We start from the raw sequence: 18,502 nt of genomic DNA, 5'->3' as shown, positions 1-18,502 counted from the left end.
TCACAGCACTGAAATAACCCCAACATCATGTAACAGCACTGAAATAATCCCAACATCAAGTAACAGCACTGAAATAACCCCAACATCAAGTAACGGCACTGAAATAACCCCAACATCAAGTAACGGCACTGAAATAACCCCAACGCCATGTCATGCACTGAAATAATCCCAACCTCATGTAACAGTACTGAAATAATCCCAACGTCATTCACAGCACTGAAATAACCCCAACATCATGTCACAGCACTGAAATAACCCCAAGTCATGTCACAGCACTGAAATAACCCCAATATCATGTCACAGCACTGAAATAACCCCAACATCACGCATGAATCTGTCCCTGTCACAGCACTGAAATAACCCCAACATCACGCGTGAATCTGTCCCTGTAACAGCACTGAAATAACCCCAACATTACGTGTGAATCTGTCCCTGTAACAGTACTGAATTGGATCCAATGCATCAAAAATTGTATCGGTTAGTGAGATTAGTGAACTATCTTAATTCTTTACTAGCCTTTGACAAGCCCAATCATACAGTTGTCCTCTGGTGCCTAGTGTCTCTTTTGCAGTTCAGTGGGACTGCCATTGCTTAGCAGAATTGACTTTTACATATTCATAGTTAGATCATTTCCAGCAATGACTTCTCTTCCCATGTACATCACCCCTGGATTACTAAGGATATCATTGGCTTCTGCTCTTTCTTCCCTTTCTACGTGACTTGGTAATAACATCTTACATGTACACAACTGAAGACCTGTTCTCTGTCCCTTTGATAACACCTTAATCTTTGTTCTGCCTCTGTGTTACAAGGTTGCTTGCCTCACATAAAGTTGAGAATAAGTTCAATTTCCTCCAACAACCAATTTGCAGTCACTTGACGCCATTTTGAACTTGTTGCGCCACAGTAAATGCCCATAGCCCAAATTTCAATTGAATGAGGGAAGGTTTGGACTTTAGTTCAGTTCAGAATTTTGCATTCAGATACTCAGTGTGAGGCTGTAAGAAACATTCACTTTATATTTTGGAATTGCCACTCTGCACTGATGTCACTGTTAGAAATAGAAGTGAACATACAATGAGAAAGAAGTAATTGGCATGAAGCAACTCATCTAATGGGATCTTTCCAGAAGTTGAGAGTTCAGTGTTTGTGGCCATCAGAAGCACTGTAGAGTGGGGTCCAGTACTCTCAGACACTTCTTTGATATTGTGCTGTGGAAACGTTTAAATCCACCTGACAGCATAGACAGAGTATTGGTTTAACATTATTTCTGACAAAGGGACAGAGCACTGAACAAGAAATCATTGAAGCCTGTGACAAAGGCAATGTAATAAATGTAATGGCCAGGGATCTTTAATCTTCCTATCGATGGCACAAGTCAAATTGGCAAAGTGATGTGGAAAATGGGTAAACATTGTTTCCACATCTACCTTGCCAAGTTCCCTTTGGCTTTTTCACATTACAATCATGTCTTGTTCTTAGTCTTCCAAACTGTAGCAAATACAAGTACAGCCTGATTGTACAGCCCATCCCACCGTGCAGCCCATCCCACCGTACAGCCCATCCCACCGTACAGCCCATCCCACTGTACAGCCCATCCCACTGTACAGCCCATCAACTGTACAGGCCGTCTGACTTTTCTTAAGAAGATATCCTGTACACTCCAGGTACATAAACATTCTCTGAACTGCTTCTAATGCATTTACTCCCTTCTTTCAGTAAGGTGACCGGTGTTGTACACAATAATCTGGTTGTGGCCCCTCCACACACCCATGCCCTGTATGACCTGAAGATAATCTCACTACTTTTGTTCAATCTTCTGACAATCAATGATAACTGCTTTTCTAATTACTTGCTGTACCTTCATACTAATCTGCTGTGATTCATGCTCTCGGAAACTGATCCCTGTGCATTGCAGAGCTCTGCAACTGCTCACTATTTAGATAATATGCTCTTTTTTATTCTTCTTACCTAAATGGACAATATTACATTTTCCCCCATTATCCATCTACCAAAACTTTGCCTGCTGACTTAACCTATTTAGATCCCTCTGCAGACTCCTGATGTCCATTTCACCTACTTCCGTACTTATCTTTGTGTCATCAATAAATTCCGACCCTTCACCTAAATCATTTCTATAAACTGTTAAAACTTGAGGCCTTAACACTGATGCCCTAAGGCATTACATCTTGCAAACCAGAAAATTAGCTATTCATGCCAATTCTCTTTCCTGTTACCTGGCAATTTCCTATCCATGTCAATATGTTACTTCCTGCAATAACCTTTAATGTAACCTTCAGAACAGTTCTGAAAATGGCCACTGGACCCAAAACGTTAACTTTGCCGTCTCTCTATAGAGGCGCGTGACCTGCTGTGTTTTCCAGCAAATTTATGTTTTTGTTTCTGATTTCCAGCATCTGCAGTTCTTTGGTTTTCTTGTTTACTATTTACTCGGTATGGGCGGCACGGTGGCTCAGTGGTTAGCACTGCTGCCTCACAGCACCAGAGTCCCAGGTTCGATTCCAGCCTCGGGTGACTGTCTGTGTGGAGTTTGCACATTCTCCTCGTGTCTGTGTGGGTTTGCTCTGGTTTCCTCCCACAGTCCAAAGATGTGCAGGCCAGGTGAATTGGCTAAATTGTCCTGTAGTGTTCGGTGCATTAGTCAGAGGGAAATGGGTCTGGGTGGGTTGCTCTTCAGAGGATCGGTGTGGACTTGTTGGGCTGAAGGGCCTGTTTCCACACTGTAGAGAATCTAATCTACTTCCCTTGTGATTATACATTTCTTGAATCATTCCTTTCCTTTATATCCTGATTCACAGCCTTTTCTGTGATATTACTCTTATCCTTTACAGTATAAAATCCCTCAATGAGAGGGATCCTGTTGGCAAAGAGGTTATTGACTGGGGTTGTTAACCTGGGCCAATCAGAAAGCCCTCGTTAACCAATATAAACAGGGGATTCACACCATGGGTTCTGGGGATAAAATAAGCACTACCGCATTTAGGTGGTAGTGTGGGGGTTAAAATAAAAAAAAAAGAAAAAAAAACCAGGAGAAAGGGCAGTGTTTGTCAAAAAAAAAATAAACAGGGGATTAAAAAATATAAACAGTGGATTTAGAATCTCCTCAGTTCAGGGGACTGATTCTGAGCTGGCTAGCCACAGCCCAGTGTACTGTGCACAAGTCAATAAAGGGTGAGTTGCTGACAGGATACCAGTCTCTAAGCAATATCTTACCTGCCATCTCCTTGTTTAACCATTCCTGATTCTCCAGACTCACTTTCTATAGGACCAATGCTCCCTTTGTTATTTCTTTCATTTTTTTCAACATCTGGAGAATATTACCAATATTTTTATATTTCTAGTTAGCTTTCTTATGTATTCTGATTTGCCCTTCCTCATTATCTGTAAGCTATTTTGTGTGTTTTCCATATTTTGTCCAATCCTCTGACCAGCCACCCTTCTTTGCATGATTATATGCTTTTTAAAAAATTTGACATTATTGTTAACTTTTTTAGTTAACCATGATGGTGGGTCCTTATTTGGAATTTTTCTTTCTTATTAGAATGTACCTTTCCTCTGTATTCTTTAATGCCTGCTACTGTATTGCTATTGACCGGTCATTTAAATCTACCATTATTACCTAGGAGTGCCTTCACTACAAGATTATTAATTAATTCCATCTCACTGCATAATACCACATCTACGATAGCCTGTTCGCTGGTTGGCTCCAGATTGTACTGTTTCAAGAAATTATCATCTCAAACATACTATGAACTCCCCATTTAGACTACCTTTGCACATCTGAATTTTTTTTCAATCTACACGTACATTAAAATTTCCTAGGATTATTTCCATGCTTTTCTGACAAACTTCCATTATTTCTTCCTTCATTCTCCATCTAGTGTGTGGTTACTTTTAAAGAGCCTTTGCACCACTTTGACAAGTGAATTCCTATCATTCTGGATTCCGATGTCCACCCAGACTCTGCTTCTAAGTCCTGGGTTCATTAATTCAGATCATCTCTCTCTATTGTGACAGTACCATCATAATTAACAAAGGCACTCCTCCCATTTTTCCGAGTCTCCTGTCCTTACTGTCCTGTACTTCCAATATTCAGGTTCCAATCTGTCATCTTGCAGCCATGCGTCTGTCTTATAGCACAGCCCTAGAGCTAGTGTCCTTACAGTTGGGATGTTGTTCAATCTACAATCCAAAACCAAAACTATTCTGATCTCATTCATCGGACTTTAATATGCAGAGGATACTTGTGTGTGCTCAGAAATTAAGTTTCAGTCATTGTCAACTCCTTTTCTGAAGGATAAGAGAAAATGGATTTTCATAAAACAGACTGAAAATATAAGTCCTTTTCTAACCCACTTTCACAATACTTCACCTCTGACCATCACCCCATAAAGATCAGTGCTGGAAGCTCAGCTATTTAGATACTCTGCTCATGATCTAGACAAGGAGACAGAACAAAGTATCTGTATTTACTGACCATCAAAGTTAGCCGGGAACACAAGCTACGAGAACACTGAAGACTTTAAAGAGGTAAAGACAGATTAGGTACATGGACAACAAGATGGCAGATGGAGTAACATGTTGGAAAGTGTGATGTTATTCACCATGGTTTTTAAGAACAGAAAGGTAGAATATTTTCTAAAGGTGTTAAACATAACTATTGGTGTTCAGAAGAACTTGGGTGTACTTGTCAAAAAACGTAATGTAGCATGCAAGTGAGAAATTAGAAAGATAAATATCATGTGAGTCTTTATTGCAAGGGGACTGGAGTTAAAGAATAAAGAATCTCTTCAACGACTATACAGAGCTTTATAGAGAACACAAAAGGATCGGTGTGTCCAGTTTTTGTCACCATATTTGAAGAAGGATATTCTTGCACTGGAGATGATACAATAAAGGTTCATTAAATTGGTTCCTGAGATGAGAGAGTTGTAGTTCCTATGATAAGAAGCAGGGGAAATTTGAATGCGTATTTTACGGAGTTTTGAAGAATGAGGCGCAATCTAATTGGAACATGGAAAATGCTGAAGCAACTTGACAGGACAGACACTGAAAGATTGTTTTCCCTGGAACAGGAATTTAGAAAATGAGGCAACAATCCCAGGAACATAGGCTATCATTCAAGCTGGAGATGGAGAAATTCCTTCACTCCAAGGATTATGAACCTTCTGAATTCGTATCCTTAAAAGGAATGTGCATGCTCTAACTGAACCTACTTAAGGTTGATACAGAGATATTTTGGTTTCTTGAAAAATCATGGAATGATTACAATGAGAGAGGTGTTCTCTGAAACACCAACTCACCTTGCTCCCATTTCCTTGATATATTGAAGGGATACAGGAAGTGGATAGGAAGGTGGAATTGAAGCTGAAAGTCAGTACTGATCATGTTGAATGGCAGAGCCAGGTACCCCGTTCCTTTTTTGAACCTTCATGCTCTGTTTTCCTCTATCTTAGTTCGATACTAAGATAATGTATATCTTTATCTGTTTATTTCAGTGGGTGACAGCTAACTTAACTAACTGTACATCCAGAAAGTTGAAGCAAACCAGACCCTAGGCCAGAAAAGATTCTTCAGTAAGCGGTAGATCTCCCATCTTCAGCTGCTTCATCAATAACCTTCCCTCCATCATAAGGTCAGAGGTGGGGATGTTCGCTAATGATTGCACAATGTTCAGCATTATTCATCACTCCTCAAATACTGAAGCAGTTCAGTTCAAATACACAAGATCTGGACAATATCCAGGCTTAGGTTGATAAATAGCAAGTAACATACGTGACACTCAATGTTAATGACCCTCAGAAAAAATCTAACTATTTCTCTTGATGTTCAATGGCATTATCATTGCTGAATTCCCCCAATATCAACAATAGCTTTAGCTCACTTTGTGACACCCTATAGTTGTGAAAGGAGATATTTATGTGCACATCCTTTTTTTTAGTAAATTACATGTGCCAAGATATATGCTATGTAGAAATGACTGAGAATGTATATGAGAGCAGGCACTCTCGTGGTAGTAGGAATGAGGAATCTAAAGTGTGTTAATTGGAAGCTATGCAGGCTGAAGGAAAAGGACGCACAATATTGAATTTATCAAGATGACATTAAAAAAAGGACCCCTATAAGAAAGAGATTTCAAGCTGTACTGATAAGAGATAAATTACTGAATATAGTAGAAAATGGACTAGAATTTACTGCACACAACCATAGCCTTATTTATTAAAGTACCATATTTTAAAGTCAATGCTAACAGACAATTATGCATTCAGTTATTGTATTGAATCAATAAGGAAACATATTTAAAATAGTGCCCACTTCATGGCTAAATTCAATAGGAGGTTTGACGGGAAGAACAGACTATAACATTTAGATTTTGTGTTTTAAAGACTACAAGCAGTCCCCAGGTTGTGAATGGTTTCCATTCTGGAGTCCGTACTCAGGTTGGTACATTTGCAAGTCAGAATACAAAGCAGGTCAAAGTAAAGGAGCTGTTCTTAGTTGAGTCTTTAAAATTACACCCCTGAATGGGATCACATTTATAAATATGAGTGTTCATAAATTGATGACCCCTTGTAATTACGAAGACCAAAGGAAGAAATTGAGTGCAATGGACTTGGAAGAAACGTTTAGCTGGCTAAACTATATACTAGAAGTAAAATCGGTTTAATTTTTATTCAAGAATTTGAGAATGTGACATATATCACCTCAGTAGACCACAATTTCAGTCAGCAGAGGTATCTGAAAGGGAAATCAGAATGTTATAGAATATATAAGATAGGAAATTGGCATCAAAAAGGGAATATAGTGGGACATTAGTTTACCATTTGAACACCATCATGATCATAACAAAATTTCCCGCAGGTCCTAACAGACAGGAGGCCAACTTTAAAGGGATAGCAGCATCCCAAGGTGGAAAGGAAGATCTTAGTTTTAGGGTTACACCCCTAGGTAGTATGTCATTGGAAGAATTGGTTTTTAGTTGTTGCTCAACAGACTATTATTCCCATTCCGTCTTTGCAGCCCAGGAGTTGGTAGCTTTAGGGGTTGAAACACAGGGAATAAACCATAGGGTCTACTGACAATGTTCTATTGTCATGTAGCCTCTGTTGCTTGGTTAGAGCAACCTGAATTTAGTTTGGGTTGGAGATGTAGCCATAGAACCTTAACTATTGCTTCACTACTGTACTGAATCATTTTGCAGTGAAATCCAAGTCGATCAACAAAATGGTACAGTTTGCTCAGGATGCTGGACTCCTAAAATATTCTAATGGTTTTTGCCAAATGTGTATGTAGACTACTATTCACAAGGCAAATAATTAACATGGTGATGCAGTCTAAAATTGATGAATTGTTACATGGACTTGCTAAGGTTTAGGATTTGAAATTAGCTGGAATTAAACTATGCCACATCTGTGTGTAATTATGTCAGTGAGAGGCTGCTTTCTACCAGTATGTGGAAGTAAAAAACTGGGACTGGGTATGAGTGAAACAAACATACCTTTCCATTTCAGTGCACCAGAGAATGTCTTCCTTCTCATTCATTAGGACTGGGAAATGCTGGTCTTTGCCCTGCTTGACAGAATTAGATCTAGTGGTGATGGTTCGCACTTTGTTGAACTAAAAGAAAAAAGTTATGCTTAAAACCAAAAGAAAATTGAAACAACAATACAAATCCTAAACTTAGTGAAATGAATATAAGTTTTCATTTTACAAAATAATAATGAGGAATTATAATATGCACAATTATTTTTATGTTTCATATCGAAACATGATCTCTAAGTTTCAAATCACTTTAATGTTCCACACAAACAGAAAACATGTTAAACAGGTGCAGTTTTCTGGAACTGAGCACATCATTAAATAAACAGATAGTCTAGGTTTGATATTTTCTAACCTGGTATTTTATGTCATTGACAATCAATGTTCATTGATAGGAAAAGGATCAATATGTTTGCCTAATTATAATTTTGGAAACAATACAATACTATACAATAATAATTAGAACCATCAAATCAAAATGAAGGCAAATGATTAATGTTGTTTCCTTTACATTATGGGTAGGGATTGGATCCTTTTCATAGAACAGAGGGCAAAACTTGGGAAAATGTAAATATGGGATTCTGAGGACCTAAAAACATTGCTGAAATCTGAACAACAGAAATATGGCACATAGTCAAATAAATAGTTATAAGTTAGAGATTCAAATGTGACAAAAGTAATGCTCAGCTCTGTCCTACAACCTTTCTGACTCATGCAGGCCAACATGTGATCTTGTGTTTAGAGTCATAAAAACATGGGAGAGGCAAACAAGTAGCTTTAGAAATACTGGTTGCGAACATTTTAATATTTTTACAATTCCTTTATGTTAGTATATATTTAAAGAAAGCATACTGTTAGGATGTTTATCAAACACAATGAATTATGAAAATAATCAAGAATTCATAATTTTGTGATAACTGGCATAGCAGACACCTATTAACTCCATTCCACAGCATAATATTTTGACTGTTTACTAAACAATTGAGCAAACCGAGTGATTATAATCAAAACAAATTGACATCTGGTATGGAAATACAAATATTTAGCAGCATGTGTACAAATCTTCCCAAGAATTTAGTGCCAGCATCATAGTATGATTCTTAATTTTAATATGCAATTTCTGTCCAAATTTCATTAATCTATGCAAGATGTTCCAGCAGTTAATGTCCTTTTATCTTCTCTAACACACTAGCAGAAGTACTGCGGGAAAGTTGGGTCCCTTTCTAACCAGGCGTTAGTGGGGTTATGGGTAGTTGTCATGAATCACAATTAGAATGTTATTCCTTTTTCTTACCAGCAACTATACTGTTGTGTTGGTGGAACAACTGAAAGTTGTGCAACATTAGTAACTGTCACGTATTTGTATTGTGACAGTAATTGGTTACTGTACATTAACTTGTAAGTTCTTATTTCTCTGATATGAGATGTGCTGGACGTTAGTGAGCTGAGAGGCCTTCTTATTCAGAAATGCTGCTGCCTAGTGTCCAGGTTCCCTTATGGCAACATTGTACAGTCAATGATGCCCTGGCCATGAGGAAAATCAGCCCTCCTATAAATCCCACACTTTCTCACAATGACTGCTGCGGTCATTCTGGTTGGAGGTGGGGGTGAGGTTGCACTGCTTAGCTCTGGCAAATGGGACATTGATGAGTAATCGAATGCAGCTGTTGAGTGGCAAGTGTGGAGAAGGTTTTTTATAGCAAGCTGGAAGAAGGCAACAGCAAACAGGTTAAGGACGTAATGTCTTTGACAGTCGCTGGTGAAGCATGGTTCCTAGTCTGCAGTCACAAGTCCGGTTGCAGGAGGTTCCTTAAATCTGCAAGAGTCTGCTTGAAGAGGAGGAACAGGCACTGCTCTTCAAATGGAGCCAAGAAAATGAGATTTGGACTGTACACCTTGTATTATTGGAAATGTGCCCTTATGAGTTTCCACTCTCACCAACCTCACCCCTCACTTTTTCTGCCATCCTTACCTGTTGCCTTTTAATATGCTGAGCTGTTGCTGATACTGAGGGCAGGATTTTCCCATGGCTGCTGGAAGTCCAGTGACAGGAACAAATGGAGGTCAGGCTCCAGCACTTGCTGGTGCAACCATTGCCCAATCATTCCAGAGGTGGCCTCTTAATTCGCTACCTTTACAACTCTGGTGGTCCAATTAGAGGACCAACAGCTCCAATGGGGAGGTAGTCACTGCTCAGATAAATTAGAGATCACTTCTGTCTGTACGTGAAGTTAAATGGCTCTGGGCAAAGCTGTAAGGAGCAAAGTGAAGGGCCATGGGTGTTCCCTTTCTTGTCCATACACCGATCAGAGTGATGTGAAGTATCTGGCTCAGTGATCCCCTAGCTTGCTACAAGGAAGCTGGCTCCCTAGAAACAGCAGCTTCCACATACAGTGCGGGAGCTGCTCCACAGGCTGCAACATTTCAGAACACAAACAGAATCATATCTAACTGGGGCTGTAATCAGTCCAACTGGCACACGCAGTCAATCCCAATCTCTACCTGCCCATGAGAAACTTCCCTGTAATGTCCCAAGGTGGCTCCTCACTAAGTTTCTGGATCAATCACACTCCCAAGCCCATAATCTTTGGGTGGACTACATTTTGCAGTGTACCTCTACCTTTAACAATAACTCTGGGAAGAATAGCACTCATGATAAGCAGATAAAACATATTGAAGGCAAGTAAGGTAAGCAATGTCAGAGATAATGACAATGAAAAGTGGAAAATCTCCTGGTGATCCAAAAATCATCATGTTACACAGATCCTTTGATCAAGTTACCTGCAAATAAATTCCCCTTTAAATACTGTTTCAGTGGCTCTTCTGGGCTGGCAGGATTAAAATGGTCCATTACACTTCAGGAGGACTGCACTTCCATTTGTCACTGCATGCAGGTGACATTCAAAGAAATGGTCTAGTAACCCACTTAATTAAATACTATAGTTACTTTAAATATTTTAAATTCCCAGTCTCACTATTAATAACAAATACATTTAGATTTGAAGTCAAGGGTAAGTTTTCATCACTTACGAAATAAAATTTGAATTTTAATCTCTTAACCTTTGATGCTGTTTCAATGAAGCACAACATTTGCAAAAAATGGGTACAAAAAGTTTCCTGAATGAATTATCTTGATAGGGTTGATATAAATATTGGTTCCAAAATCTTCTGCAGGCTAGGTTCAGTTGGTAGTATTCTTATCGCTGTATTGAAGTTATGGGTTCAAGTTGTCTTCACAATTTGCACACATCCTGATTCCCAATGCAATAGTGCAGGTTTGCTATTTTGCGATCATTGATACCTTTCAGCTGAGGCTTTAGAACAAAGCTCTCGTGCTTAAACTTGTAGTTCCCATGGTTGTTACTACTCAGAACTGGGACAGTTTTCTGAATATCCTGGCAAATAATCCTCCCTTAACTAACAGCACAGATTAACTGTCTATTCATCATTCTGTTTTTAGATCATGCTGTACGTAAAATGGCTACAACATTTATAGCACATAACAAGAATCACCAGGCTTCAAAGTAATTTTTTTGCAAAAGCTTTGCGGCATTTTGAAAGTATTGATATGACCTATTATATACATGGGCCCTTTATTTTATCAATGGACAAGATAAAAAAAAAAGTATATTCCACAGTTTGCCTCTTGAATGCTGCTCATTCGATCCAAATAGGAGGTACTCAACTGGTGAAAACATTGGCATTTGAAGCCTTAATTAAAAATGAAAAGGTTGATGCGCCAACCAGAATTTCCAGGTTAACAAATTAAAAAACAAATTTTAGTTCAAACATAGAACATAGAAAAATACAGCGCAGTACAGGCCCTTTGGCCCTCGATGTTGCGCCGATCCAAGCCCACCTAACCTACACTAGCCCACTATCCTCCATATGCCTATCCAATGCCCGTTTAAATGCCCATAAAGAGGGAGAGTCCACCACTGCTACTGGCAGGGCATTCCATGAACTCACGACTCGCTGAGTAAAGAATCTACCCCTAACATCTGTCCTATACCTACTACCCCTTAATTTAAAGCTATGCCCCCTCATAACAGCTGACTCCATTGTTGCCATTGTTAGGAAAACACACAAGTATTGGGCAAAATAACAAAACATTTAAAATACAAATAGAAGGAGCTCATTTCAAATCTGTAAGTCAGCTTGGTATGAGAAAATCCTTTGACAGTCCAGTTTTAATTTTTGCTTTCAAATGGAATATCATGTTATTAGAAAAGGCTCAACAGAGAATACAAGATTGAATAGCTACACACAGAGGACTTTAACTGTAAAGAGTCATTATGTAACCAAAAACTTTTCTTTCTTGTCAAGTGGTGACAAAAATTTTTAAGACTTCGGTTGGATTCTCCAAGTCTGAAATAGCTAAAGTTTACTGGTGTACACAAAATTCCTGAACCAGAAATCATTGATTCAAGATGAGGAAAATAAAATTACATTAGCTCTTCAGGTCAAATTTTGTGCCGAGAAGCTTGATATATGTATGTAAAGTTGCAGTTTGAAACCGTGGGAGGTTTGAAGTTGCTGGCATTTGAAAGGGTTCATTTAAAATGATATTGAGGAAAAGCTTTGGAAAGAAAGGGGTTTAATCATTTGTCTTACCCAAAATGAGTTGCTGAGATCTCACAGCAGCAGCCAGATTTTGCACAGATCATAGAGAAGCTCCTGGGAATTGGAAATGTGAAGGGGGAGGCACTTACTTGTGCAGAAAGTAAATTTCACTTTACAATGGTGGGATCAAAATTGGAAAGTAAGTTGGCAGTGGGTGAAAGGTGGTTTGTGACTCCTGACAACAAACAGTGAGAGCCTATTTTTAAACGGATTAGCATGTTACACACACTTGTTAAAACACTTGGTTATCAGATGAAATGCTACCATTGTGATTAAGTTGGCAGTAAATGGGAAACATGCACCTTCAGATTCATGACCAGTTAAAGATGGCATGCAGCAGGTGAGGTAGGCTTGCTGTCAGCTTTGGAATTAGTAGCAGCTGCTTTTCTTGTGTAGGGAATTTTGTTGGACCAAGGAGGCAAGACTAAGCCCATGAGATGGTTGTTTAGGAACTTGGCACATGGCTATCCATGGAAAGGATGTGGAAGGTTGGGGTACGGCTGTTTGTGGCAGGGAGGGTATTCATGGCATAGCCATCTGAAGGATGAAGGACTGGATCAGAGTCATTCAAAGAAGGATGATAGGGAAAGAGGAAAAGAGTTGGATGACACAGAAATTTAATTTCTGTTGAAGGCAGTTCAAGCATGACAGGGGAGATCAAGCATAATTGAGAATAGGTCAAGGGTGATAGAACAACAAGATTGACAGTTGGCAGGTCTGGAGTATTAGGGAGCAGTTCAAGGTTAACAGTTGATCAAGGGTATTGGTGAGGTGGCTTGAAGGTCATAAAAGTCAGGATTGGGGTTTTGAAGGGAGGGTAAGCACTGATGGAGGGAAGGTCAAAGGTGACTGAGAGAGAGGGAGAGACAGACAGACAGAGAGGATAGGGTGATAGCTCCAGCTCCAGGTATAAAAGTCTGGCAAGGAGGAGTGGATGAAGTTCCAAATCCTTCCTTCAGACAGGCAGAATGATACTGCTGGCTTTCATGTGGAAGATACCTGTCTGGACGCTGCTTAAATACAGTGCCTTGCACCTTTGAACATCTTAACTGCAAGGTGATTTGGCACAGCCACCTGATCTGCTTCAGAGCAGAAGCCCTTCTCATTTGTGGTTTCATCATAATGACCCTCATCACCACAACATGATTCTGCCCTGGTATTGTACACATTATCTATTTATCATGAAATAACTGATATGCATCAATATCTGCTTTTCATTCAGATTATCAAAGTGAAAAAAATTATAGCTAGAGCTGAAGCAATTTCCTCAGTGTTGATCATAGCTCGTGCCAGTACAGCAATTACATGCTAACAAAAAGTGTGGCCTAAATAGCCTGAAAATTTTGAGTAGCTACTTATTGTTCCATCTCTGCCATTTTTCTTGTATTTGTCACTGCAATTGCAGTTGCAAAATAATCCTGGAAACAAAAAAATTATAAACATTAATTTGAAAGCTTCAACTTACAAGCAATTTACTGACAATAATTTGATTTCACTTAAAATACTATAATAACAATTGGGTATTATCTACCAGATCCCACCAGACCTAACTAATCTGACACCCTGAAAGCAGAACCCAAGCTAATAGCTAAGAATGCCTCAAGTGGTTCTTGATGCCACCTTTTTGTTTTCAGAAAGAGAGATTGTGCAAAGCTTTAACAATCTACCCAAAATACATGGGTCTCACACTAAATCATAAGTATTGATAGATCTGAATTTTTCACAAGTTCCCTATCAAAAATGGACCAATTAGAAATACTGCAATGTCATCGACAGGATTTTTATTATTACTACGTCAGGGACTGCTATTCATCATCATAATTCATCATCCAAACCCTCAAAGTCCAAACTTGCAGTCATCTTGTGTACCTCTGTAAAATCTCTCCTCAAATCTCTACCACTCTAAGGAGAGCAGCCCTAGTTTCTCTAACTTAGCACCTAAAATCTCCTGTCCTGGGAATATTGTGATAAATCATTTCTGAACCCTCCCAAGATGTGAGGGGTCCAAGTATTTGTTGTGTTGGTTCTTTGCAGGTTTGGAAGGTGCCAAAGGAGCTTTTGGTGAGATGATGCTGTACATCTTGCAAATGGTACACACTGTTGCTACTGTGCATCAGTGGTGGAGGGATTGGATGTTGAATCAAGAAAAGAGGGTGTCAACTGAGCAGGCTGCTTTGTCTTGCCTGCTGTCAAGCTTCTTGAGTTTTTGGAGCTGCATCCATCTGGGCAAGTGGAAGGTGTTCCATCACATTCCTGATATGTACTTTGTAGATGGTAGACATGCTTGGGGGTGACAGGAGGTGAGTTACTGACTGCAGAGTTCCCAGTTTCTGACCTGCTGTGTAGCTACTGCGTGTGTACGGCTAGTCCAATCCAGTTTCTGGTCTATGGTAACCTGCAGGATCGATAGTGGGGAATTTAACAAAGGTAATGCCAGTGTACATCAAGGAACACTGGTTAGTTTCTCCCTTGATGGTGTTAGTTATTGTCTAGCTTTTGTGTGGCATGAATGTTACTTGCTTGGATGTTGTCCATGTCTTGCTTCATTTGGGTAAGGGCTGCTTCAGTATCTGAAGTGCTGTGAATGATGCTGAACATTTTGTGCAATCATTGTGAACCATCCCCACTAATGACCTAATGACAGAGGGAAGGTCATTGATGAAGAAGCTGAAGACTACTGTGCCCAGGGCACTATGCTGTTCACAGCCTGGCATAATGCCTGTGGAAGAGATTACTGATCTCTAGCTGCTGCTGTGCATTAGTGGTAGAGGGGGTGATCCTTTGTGCTGGGTATGATCAATTCTGTCCTTGCTCTGTATCTCTAAGCAGTGTCACCTTCTGTGTCCTTAATAGGACCCATTCCACCTCAGAGCTCCCACTTAATATTCATATATTGGTTGAAGATTTTTCAGAAATCTTTTATGTTAATTGCCATTTACTTACATATTTATTTTTAGTTATACTTTCTTCTTCATTTCCTCTCTCAACCTATTGTATTTCACATCCACAGTACTTATATTAATTCTATGTCAGGGTCTACTATTCATTATCAAGTTCACCAGATTCAGCACCGGAATGGATAAAAATGCCAAACAGATTTGAAAATATCAAAATCCTCAACTAAAAACCAAATCTAGTCCAGAACAAATATCTTATTTTGAAACCTGCTATTACCGAGGTCAATTAGCGATTCCGAAGTTCTTGACATTAATCTGAGGATAATTGTTTCACCTTAGGTTGTCAACTGCTTGTACATTGTTGAGCTGCTTTTGCAATTCTGAAGAGTATAACATCTTAAGCGTGAAGGATAAATCTCAGACCTATGCATAAAATACAGAATCGCTTGTCTTGCTCACAGGCAGTCCGAGACATTTTAGTTAGGTCTGGTGGGAAGTTAGTAAATAATAGCCAAACAGAATCATAACATATTTTAGGTGAAATCAAAGTTATGTCAGTAGGTTGTTTGTAAATTGTAGGCAACAAGTTAATGTTTTTTTCCTATGATTATTTTGCAACTGCAACAAAGTGTGACACTGTTGAATCCAATGACTGGAATATAACAGACATTTGCAAGATTTAAGACTTTTACATATACCAAGCAATCAAAATTAAGAGTAATCTCCTATGATATTGCTTGCAATGAATGGAAGATATACTGAAGATAGATTTACATGAACAGGTGAAACACAGAAAAAACATGCTATACACAGTACTCATATGCACATAGATACACACAATTTAATTACACTGCTATAAGTAGATTATATTTTTAGTTTATAAATACTTGAAAACAAAGCTACAACAGAGCTGTTGATTGAAGAAGTTGACATAGAAATAAATTAAGGGCAGGAATAGACCATTTGACCCTCTAGTCTACTCCACCACTTAATGAGATCAAGACTGATCTGACTGTGACCTGAAAACTACATTCGTGCCAATCCCAGATAACTCTGACTCCCTTATTCATTAAGAATCTATCCACCTCTGCCTGAAGAACATTCAATAATCTGGTCTCATCGCTCTCTGGGGAAGAGGCTTCCAAAACCACTCAATCTCACAAGAGATAAAATTCCTCCTCATTTACATCTTAAAGGAAGGACACTTTATTTTTAAACAGTCCCCTAGTTCCACTCTTTTGCACAAGGGGAAAGATACTTCCAGCATCTGTGCTGGCAAATCCCATCAAGATCTTCTATGTTCCTCTTATTAATCTAAACTTTAATACATTCAGACCCAAACTATTCCTTACAAAGGAGGAGAAAGTGAGGACTGCAGATGCTGGAGATCAGAGCTGAAAATGTGTTGCTGGAAAAGCGCAGCAGGTCAGGCAGCATCCAAGGAACAGAAGAATCGACGTTTCGGGCATAAGCCCTTCTTCAGGAAGAAGGGCTTATGCCCGAAACGTCGATTCTCCTGTTCCTTGGATGCTGCCTGACCTGCTGCGCTTTTCCAGCAACACATTTTCAGCTCTATTCCTTACAAAGTAAACCTCCCATCCCAGGTAGTTATCAATTGAGTAAACTTTCTCTGACTGCTTCTAACACATTTACACTGTTTCTTAAGTAAGGAAATGAAACCCATACACAGTACTCCAGATCTGGTCTCACCAACATTCTACATAACTTCAGCAAATTATCTCTACTTTTATTTTCCATTTCCCCCTCGCAATAAACAACAGAACATTTGCCTTTCCAATCACTTGCTGTACCTGCATAATACCTTTTTATAACTTGTACTAGCTCATGCATATCCTTTTGCACCTCAGACCTCTCAGTTTCTCTTAATTTAAATGATATGCTGCTTTCCTATTTGTATTGCCAAAATGGACAATTTCGCATTTTCCTATTTGCAATATTTTTGCTCACCCACTCAACTTATCTATCCTCCTTTTTAGACTTATTTGCTCTTCACATTTTACTTAAAAAGTACTGAAGACTTGAGCTACAGAACTCCCTGTGTCTCTAACCAAGTTGTTCCAGTACATTTACAACACTGACATCTACTCAACAATGTTGCAAATTGCCCAGGAATGAAAAATGCAGGACAAATCCAATCAATTACTGTCTTATTAGTCTATTCTTGATGATCAGAAAGGTAATGGAAGGGGTCAGTGACAGTGCTGTGAAGTGGCACTTGCAAATGAATAATCTGCTCACTGATGCTTAGTTTGGGTTCTGCTAGGGCCAGGTGACCTTTGAGTTCAGTACAGCATTGATCCAAACATGGACAGAAGAGTGAATGCAAGAGATGAGTGTATTTAACATCAATGCTGCATTTGACTGTGTGTGGAATCAAGGTGCCCCAGGAAAACTGGAGTCAGCAGTCATCTGGGGAAAACACTGCTGGTTGTTGTCATACCTGGCATAAAGGAAGGTGCTGTGGTTGTTGGGGGATCTGTCATCTTCGCCCCAGGATATCATTGCAGGAGTTCCTCGGGGTAGTATCCTCAGCTCAACCATCTTCAGTTGGTTAATCAATGACCCTCTGATCGAGACTGATCTGATTGTGGTCTGAAAACCACATTTGTGTCTCCACCTGAAAACCTCTGACATCCTTTTGTTAATGAAGAGTCTATCCATGTCTGCCTTAGGAACATTAGATCAGAGTGAGGATGTTCTTTTATGATTGCACAATGTGCTATTGCACCATTTGCAACTCCTCAGTGTTATATACAGAAAGATCTGGACAACACCCAGGCCTGGACTGATGAGTAGCATGTAACGTGCGTGCCACACAAGTGTCAGGCAATGACCATCTCCAACCAGGGAGAATCTAACCATCACTCCTTGATGTATAATTGTGTTTAGCAAAGTCAGATTTATTACTAACTGGTAACATCATACAAATAACTTAACTGCAGCACAGCTCAGCTAGCATCATTGGCTTGTATTCAGCAACACCATCGCCAGCCAGGTTCTGCATACTGTCCACAAAATATTTTACTTTCCTTTGAAATTCAAAATACACACACATAATCATCAGTCCTAATGCATCAAGCATGATATAAGCATTTTGCACATGTAGTGTTGCCCTAAGTATTACAGAAAACCAAATAACCATGCAGGAAATAGATGAATCAAAAGAACAACACCAGAAAACAAAATATTTTAAAACTAATCAATTCTGTTCAGGAGTTGTCATTTATGCATTTAATTTATGCATGGTAAAATTCCCAAAACGAAGTAAGTTACTGAATAATGATTATCATAATAACTTGTCCACTTCAATATCCTAAAGCACTTCACATTTGGCATTCAGGTTTGAATATAATGACAAGGCAAACGAAGGGAGCCAGCTGAGATCACTGCCTAAGTAATTC

The 18,502-nt window shown here is 39.2% G+C and overlaps 1 protein-coding gene across 6 annotated transcripts in view; it reads right to left on the bottom strand.

Moving 5' to 3' along the window:
- dnmt3ab (DNA (cytosine-5-)-methyltransferase 3 alpha b) overlaps nt 1–18,502 on the bottom strand; it is a 571,533-nt gene that overhangs the window by 13,014 nt on the left and 540,017 nt on the right. For all 6 annotated transcript variants that reach the window (XM_043676070.1, XM_043676107.1, XM_043676111.1 and 3 more), the window contains one exon: nt 7,520–7,638. In XM_043676070.1, the coding sequence (XP_043532005.1) occupies nt 7,520–7,638 (119 nt within the window). The remainder of the gene's footprint in view (nt 1–7,519; nt 7,639–18,502) is intronic.

The sequence above is a fragment of the Chiloscyllium plagiosum genome, chromosome 3, assembly GCF_004010195.1.
Source record: "Chiloscyllium plagiosum isolate BGI_BamShark_2017 chromosome 3, ASM401019v2, whole genome shotgun sequence".
Classification (NCBI taxonomy): Eukaryota; Metazoa; Chordata; class Chondrichthyes; order Orectolobiformes; family Hemiscylliidae; genus Chiloscyllium; species Chiloscyllium plagiosum.
This window is presented reverse-complemented; position numbering and strand designations above follow the sequence as displayed.